The following is an 8,217-nucleotide window of genomic DNA, read 5'->3' as shown; positions in this document are numbered from 1 at the left end:
CCAGGAGAAGTTCATTTTGAGCAACAACAGGATCTGCATTAAGCCCAAGTCACTCAATTGAAGCTCTGGGGAGCTCTCATTACATAATGCCAACACTTGATGTGTTATCAAGAAGGAAACTACAGAGCCCTAAAGGGGCATAGTGTTGATTTTTTTCTTCTTTTTTTTACCAATTAATGTGTTGAACATTATTACTGACACACTTGTCAGAGACACAGCTCCAACAAACAGAACACACACAGCATAATACACATTGTGCAGTTTGCAATTAACCAGCAGAGGGCACAAGTGCATGGACCCAGAAAAGATCATTCAAGCTGAATTTCTATCTGCTTTTATGGGAAATGCTTCCACACCTCTCAGCAGAACCACAGTACTGACTGAGGTACAAATGTAAGCCCAATAGGCTCTATATATGCACAGTAGCTATATTATAAAGAAATTGGTCCTCTTCCTTACTTCCTTCACAGGTCTTACTAATTATACTAATTAAGGCTCTGTTCCATTTAGTATAGTACCCCCATGACTCTGAGAGTGTACAAATGGAACCAAATGGATCCGTAGGGGTCCATTTGGTTCCATTTGTACACTCTCAGAGTTATGGGGGTATGGGGGGGGGGGGGGTACTATATGGGGGTACCAGAGTTACAGACCCTTAAGGGGCCATTTGGAACCCTCTCAAAGAACCACGAGGGTAGCTGGACCACACTTTGAGACCCACTGTGAGCCAGCGAGCCAACATGCACAATATCAGCACCCTGACTCTGTTTGACCTGAATGTGTCATTGGTAAGACCTGTGAAGGAAGTAAGGAAGAGGCCCAATTTCCTTCCAATATGGCTGCTGGCCTATATGCAGCCTGGCCTAGTGATTACACACTATGGATCCCAGTTTGACTGTGAAACATTTAGGAAGTTTGCAAAGGAATGGGATTTTGAACATATAATGTCATCACCTAGTCAAGACTGTGAAAACAGTAACAAAAAACTAAACAAAACAAAAAGATTTGCAAGAACGCATCCAGTGCATGTAAACTAATGACACATGGATAGGAATTCTACAGAAACACAACAACAGAGGACATAGAGTTCCTTAAAGCATCTGAGTCCAGCAATTGTCTAATTCTGATAGGCCTACATCAAGTCGGCCAGGGATGCTGTGAATGGTAGTCTAGGCTACATGCCATATAGGAAGCTGCAGTCACTGGTGTAAAGTAACTAAGTACATGTACTCAAGTACTGTACTTAAGTACAATTTTTAGGTATTTTTGCTTTCTTCAGTATTTACAATTTTCCATACTTTTACTTCTACTCCACTACATCTCAGAGTAAAATATTGTACTTTTACTCCACTATAATTATATGAAAACTTTAGTTACAAGCTACTTTGTAGATTAGGATTATTATTACAAAACACACTTCAGCCCTATATATATTTCGGCCATTTGAAAATAGCAAATCATTTATTTTCAATACATTTTGAACTTGTTAAATGGGACATTCTGCATAATGAGTACTTTTACTTTTGGCACTTTAAGTATATTTTGATGCCGATACTTTTGTACTTTTACTCATGAAGTACATTTTGAATTCCGGACTTCTACTTGTCACAGAGTATTTCTACATTGTAGTATTGATACTTTTACTTAAGTAAAAACACGTGAGTACTTTTCCCACCACTGGTGTGGGACGTCCTCCTCCCCGGCTTGCATTGCATTTCAACACGTACAGGGGAGAGCTAAGTCTCAGTCAGTAGTACACACAGACTACACACGGACACACTCACACACTCACACACACACACACACACACACACACACACACACTCACACACACACACACACACACACACACACACACACACACACACACACACACACACACACCTGCTGCTGTCTCCGCGCCACATGGTTCTTTTTGCGATCAACTTGTAGAATACAATGGCAACAACAGGACGACAGCAGCTGGATTACAAATGGATCTTCACCATATGCATATTATTCATATCCAGTAAGTGACGTTTCTTTTTTATATCCTTTTGATTCAGAGATCAGGCTATTTATGAAGAAACACGTTGTAGCTTTAGAGTGTTGTTTTCCCCTGCCAAGTTAGTGATTAAATCGTCTATGTAGGTAATATGATTGTTTTATTGGCCATTCATTATTTTCTTGAGTCGTAGGATAGCCCTGAAACATGACTGTCATTTCATGACCGTCATGGATGAACTTCAACCTGGTGTGTGCCTACTGCATTTTCTCCCTTTTTGGCCCGTACATCTACATAAACGTTCAGATTTTAAATGGAAAGTGCTTACCCCATGGCCACGAATGTTACAATTATATTCGGGCCCTCAAAAGTACCCGTATCTTCCGTATTATTCAATAAAAAGCATTTTAATCTGATTGGTGGCCATTTTCTCCGTATTTACTCCATATGCTTTGAACTACGTGACCCTATCGGTTGGGAGGTGTATTGCACTCTGATACATTATAACTCTATGAGAAAATGGCCGCCGATTGGATTAAAATGCTTTTCATTGAACAATACGGAAGATACGGGTATTTTTGAGAGCCCGTACATAATTGTAACATTTGTGGCCACGGAGTAAGCACTTTATATTTGAAATTTGAACGTTTATGTAGATGTACGGGCCAAAAAGGGAGAAAGTGAAAACACCAGGTTGAAGTTCATCCATGACGGTCGTGACAGATGACCGTTGTGATCCATGGCGTACGGTCCGGAGTACAAGAGTAGGCTAGCGCAGTATAGCCTGAAGCGGGGGTTTCCAGCCTGCGCACTTATTCCAAGGAGAAAAGATTTGTGATATTTGGATTGGATTTCAATATGACAAGAAATTTTCATTTTATAAGAATTTTTTTTTTTTAAAGAAATATGGAAATCAGTGGCGAAGAATATAGCATTGATTTCATTTGTCACTAACACTGCGGTCTAGACTAGACAATGATCTCTCATTATTAGGCGACACTGTTAATCACATTGTTAGTAACGGTCATTAAACACACATGCTTTGTGTTTTGATTGTGTGTGTGTTTTTTTGTGATCCCGCTCGCCCACGTGTGTGTGTGTGTGTGTGTGTGTGTGGGGGGGGGGGGGGGGGGGGGGGGGGTGCGTGTGTGCTTAAAGTATAATTCAACCATTAAATCAGCGGCTGTAAAGAACAACCACAATCTGTAACTTGGATAAAGATAAAAGTTCGTGTATTCTCTACTCGATCTGTCCACTCCCATTACAACACAAACGCCTTTATTTTACCACGCACACGCACGACGAGCAGCAAGTGCACACACATATAATTACACACACGCGCGCGTGGTCATATACAATCACACAGAAGTCCAGCCCACGCTGGCCAGACACGTGTAAAAACAACACATTGTGCATCACATTTCACTGAGGCTCAGTATATGAACTATGTTAGTAATTACACTCAATAGAGTGTAAGTAATTACTGTATTCTGCCCCAAGGGACTAAAAGGCAAGATTTGTGTGTAGTAGGGTCATTAATATTAATGGTCAACCATTTCATACACCATGGTGCCCTCAGAATTGTGTTTTATGTTTTTTAAATAAACTATCTTTAGGAGCCTTTTTTTCTTTCTAACACACGACCACACACTAGTTTTATTTGACAAGTAGATAACAGACTTGGTTTAATCAGTGAGGAAACCACATCAGCAGATTATCACATACTCAACACAATGATGACTTCCTCAGGCTGTTACATAAGCAACATGCATAATGACTCATGCACACTTTGGCGCCTTTTTGTTGAATTCCCCCTTTTCACACTGATGTGAATAAGGCAAATTAGAAAACTGCAAACTGCTGTTGTTGTTTTTCTTTCTGTGGATAGATTGTATATTCCTCACTATACGCACTGTAAATTGGTAAATTGACACTGTACATACACAGACACCTTTGTGTGCGTGTGCGTGTGCGTGTGCGTGTGCGTGTGTGTGTGTGTGTGTGTGTGTGTGTGTGTGTGTGCGTGTGCGTGTGCGTGTGCGTGTGCGTGTGCGTGTGCGTGTGCGTGTGTGCGTGTGCGTGTGCGTGTGCGTGCGTGTGTGTGTGTGTGTGCGTGCTTTTAATACCAGCCCCACTTTTGCTAAATAGTGTAATGTTTATCCAATTATAAATGAGATTGTATAATGCTCATTTATCCACTGTGGATTGACTGTACTGGGGATAGATGGTTCATCATGTACACTTTGACTACATTTATATTCACGCCCGATACCGTTGCTGCTACAGTATGACATCAGAAGTTCCCTGGTGGCATCAATAAAGAAAAAAAAAATCTATCTATGTGTTGTACAGTTGACCTGAAGGTCGCAGCAGGTCCAGTCAGAAGCTCTGTGTCCTGTGTGACCTCTGTCCACCCTGACGGTTCAGCCTCCTACCAGCTGTCCCAGCCTCCTCCCTACCATCACTGTGACACTTCCTGGGAAGATGACAATGTGAGTTACTGCTCTGTCACTGTGTTGATTTGAAGGTGTGGCTTTACTGTGTAACAGAGCAGTGGCTGCTTTTTGATTTACTTTTCAAAAAGCATTAAAATTGCAATGATAACATTGACAAAAAATATCTATCTGTCTACAGAGGTTTGTCCTTGCTAATGATCTTGAGGGCGACCCATTACGAGTCTCACATCTGACCAATCAGAGCATCACCCTGAATGTCTGTCTGGGCCATGTGACGTATGGAGTGGAGTGTTTTTTGGAAGGGGTAAGGACATCTTTCTTACAGGACCCGTAACATCACTTTTTTTCTTATTTGTTTGTATCTGTAGTGTGCCTTCAACCAAAAAAAATCAATACATAAACTATTGTAGTGGTGCCAACTGCTGTATTGCAACTACATCATTTGTCTCTCTGCTAATTTACGATTTCTTTGTTGCACAGAGTCCACAGTGAGAAACAAAGGTACAATTGAGACAATGTAGGAGAGACAGGTTAGAGAGAGACGATGTAGGAGGGACAGACAGTGTGACAGCTGACTGGGAGACAGTGTAGGAGAGACAGACAGTATGAGAGCTGATAGGGAGACTGTGTAGGAAAGACAGACAGTATGAGAGCTGACAGGGAGACTGTGTAGGAGAGACAGACAGTATGAGAGCTGATAGGGAGACTGTGTAGGAAAGACAGACAGTATGAGAGCTGACAGGGAGACTGTGTAGGAGAGACAGACAGTATGAGAGCTGACTGGGATACAGTGTAGGAGAGACAGACAGTATGAGAGCTGACAGGGAGACTGTAGGAAAGACAGACAGTATGAGAGCTGACAGGGAGACAGTGTAGGAGAGACAGACAGTATGAGAGCTGATAGGGAGACTGTGTAGGAAAGACAGACAGTATGAGAGCTGACAGGGAGACTGTGTAGGAGAGACAGACAGTATGAGAGCTGATAGGGAGACTGTGTAGGAAAGACAGACAGTATGAGAGCTGACAGGGAGACTGTGTAGGAGAGACAGACAGTATGAGAGCTGACTGGGATACAGTGTAGGAGAGACAGACAGTATGAGAGCTGACAGGGAGACTGTAGGAAAGACAGACAGTATGAGAGCTGACAGGGAGACAGTGTAGGAGAGACAGACAGTATGAGAGCTGACAGGGAGACAGTGTAGGAGAGACAGACAGACAGTATGTATGAGAGCTGACAGATAGACAGTGTAGGAGGGACAGACAGTATGACAGCTGACAGACAGACAGTGTAGCAGTGCTGAACAAAACCTTATCTTCTATCACATACTGTATGTCAGCATCCATACTGCAGTATTTTATTGGCATGACAAAATGTTGAGTTACTTGAGTTATTTGAGTTACACACACAGTATTGTATGTACTTAATGTATATTAATCATGAAACCCTTCTCTCTCTTCCAGATCTTATATAAGACAGAGTGCAGAGGTGAGAGAGTTCAATATGAAAATTACATTTCTAGAAAGTGTTCTTTCATAAATGAAGCGTTACTTTCGCTCTTTCAGTCATTATGGTTTCACATGATTGATTTTGTTCTTTCCAGTAATTCTCAGAACCAGTTATTCAAGTATTAAATATTGTTTGTTTTTGTTGTCATTCAACGGTAACTTCAACAATGTATTTTCTTACACGCAGCTAATTGTTCAGCAAGACACACTAAAGGTGAGTCACATGTCTGTCTGTCTGTCTGTCTGTCTGTCTGTCTGTCTGTCTGTCTGTCTGTCTGTCTGTCTGTCTGTCTGTCTGTCTGTCTGTCTGTCTGTCTGTCTGTCTGTCTGTGTGTCTGTGTGTGTGTGTGTGTGTGTACAGTATTTCATCATTGAAATAATCAAAGGAAGGTTCTCGTACAGTATGTTCTGAGTGTGTCATTCCAGTAATGAAACCCCAAGTCTCTTATGACCTCAAACGTCCTCATTGGATTGAATATGTGAGTCACTTACAGTTCAGCAGTTCAAACTAGTCGCTCACACCCACAAACCATGTTTGGCAGCTGCTGGACCCAAAGTGACAAAAACTAGTACCTCTAACCATAGTGTTTCTTCAGACTAAGCAGAATACGACATCACGCCATCTCAAATACATTTATGCTGGTCACATCGGTGAGCCAAAGAAATTGCACGAAAGTGAAGTAATATCCCTTAACGGGCATGATAAATATCAATATCTACTGTTCACAAACACAAACACATCACACTAAAATGGTGATAATACTTATCCACGTGCGTGCGTACGGTCAGGCCACTAATAAAGTAATGGCCTGACTGCTCTCTTTTCAAAGTAAAGAATAGGATAGCCTATTAGTTATTTCAGTAAAAGTTATATCAAAATATTATGTTGTTGCTGTAGGGCAGAAAACAGCTAACTCCATTTTGACGCTTTGGCTTTTTTTCTTGCTTGCATAAATCAGTGCTATTGAACACCTTTTAGGTCTGTGTGTTGGTAAAAAACAATATTGAACCAATGAGAAGTATTAAAAAGCGCTTCTGACAAAAGCAGCTAACTCCATTGGATCCTCAAACTTTCTGCTAAACTCCAGGCTCCACCCCCCTTTGACCTCCAACCTCATTGTGAGCTTGGAGGTCCATTTAGCTGTTCTTATCAATGATGAACAAAACCTCCTAACTTTTTGTTTTGTTTTTGTCATTTCCTGAAAAATTTTGGAGTTAGCTGGTTTCTGCCCGACAGCAGAGATATATTGTACAATTAATAGTAAATGTAATATCTTCTCTTTGACCAGGTCCAACTCTGACCTGTCTTGGTACCTGGTGTACAGACCTATGGAGAGTTGTGCTGGCATTCGTCCTTCCTCTTGGAGCCATCGTCCTCGTGTCCTGTCTTATCTACCGTGTCTGGGTCTACAACTCCACACGGACTGAAGACAAAGGCTACAAGAGCGCTGTGGCAACAATGACCGGAGACACTGCAGGAGAGGACACTAAACCTGACAGACCAGAGGACATAGAGACAGGGTTCTGATGAGCAGGGTGCAGGAGAGAGAGACAGACAGACAGACAGTGAGGGGAGATACATATGCACGCACACAGGCGATAGTGGATAGCAGCCATTTCTTCCTGTCTTGCTGAACTGCAGTACCAGTACATCTATAGCATACCCTGTATGTCACACCCAAAAGCTTGAACTTGCTTGTTTTCATTGATTCATATGCATTAATCATTACCACCCATATTTGTAACTAACAAGTGTACATTTCTGTTTGAATGGGTCAAGATTGTTTAGCTTCTCTGGTTTCTAAAGTTGTCCTCTGGTAAATTCAGTTTTTTTCTCTTTTTTTCATTAACATTATGTTCCCTCACCAAAGGTCTTTGTGCTATTTGAAGATCAGCAAGAAAATCACATTTTAAACTGCTTTATAATTTAGATGCAAAGACTATAATCGATAAGAAAATGCACGATTAGGTGCTATGAATCTACATTATTCATACTTCTATACTATACTATTCATTATTACATGATTATTGTACTCAAATCTATGTACTGTGCCATATACAATGACAACCTCTCAACACCTGTTGCCTTCCAGTTCACACAGGGAAATCATAGCTTTGTAGAAGTGAATTTTATCTGATAGTGAGCCTTTAAACCTCACATCTCAGGCAGTTAACCACAATAAGTCAACCGTGGTGTTTATCTCCTCCAGTTAACCATGATAAGTCAACCGTGGTGTTTATCTCAACCACGATAAGTGAACCAGTGTGTAT

The 8,217-nt window shown here is 41.3% G+C and overlaps 1 protein-coding gene across 1 annotated transcript; it reads left to right on the top strand.

Annotated features, from left to right (window-relative positions):
• Positions 1-1,832: 1,832 nt before the first annotated feature.
• LOC308087227 (uncharacterized protein) lies at positions 1,833-7,741 on the top strand. Its single transcript, XM_080430949.1, has 6 exons — positions 1,833-2,008; positions 4,337-4,476; positions 4,619-4,744; positions 5,902-5,926; positions 6,134-6,160; positions 7,236-7,741. Exons 1-6 carry the CDS (start codon positions 1,939-1,941, stop codon positions 7,472-7,474), a joined length of 627 nt encoding a protein of 208 aa, XP_080287075.1. The 5' UTR covers positions 1,833-1,938; the 3' UTR covers positions 7,475-7,741.
• Positions 7,742-8,217: the final 476 nt, after the last annotated feature.

This window comes from Gymnoscopelus braueri, assembly GCF_963280865.1.
Source record: "Gymnoscopelus braueri genome assembly, chromosome: 6".
Lineage (NCBI taxonomy): Eukaryota > Metazoa > Chordata > Actinopteri > Myctophiformes > Myctophidae > Gymnoscopelus > Gymnoscopelus braueri.
This window is presented reverse-complemented; position numbering and strand designations above follow the sequence as displayed.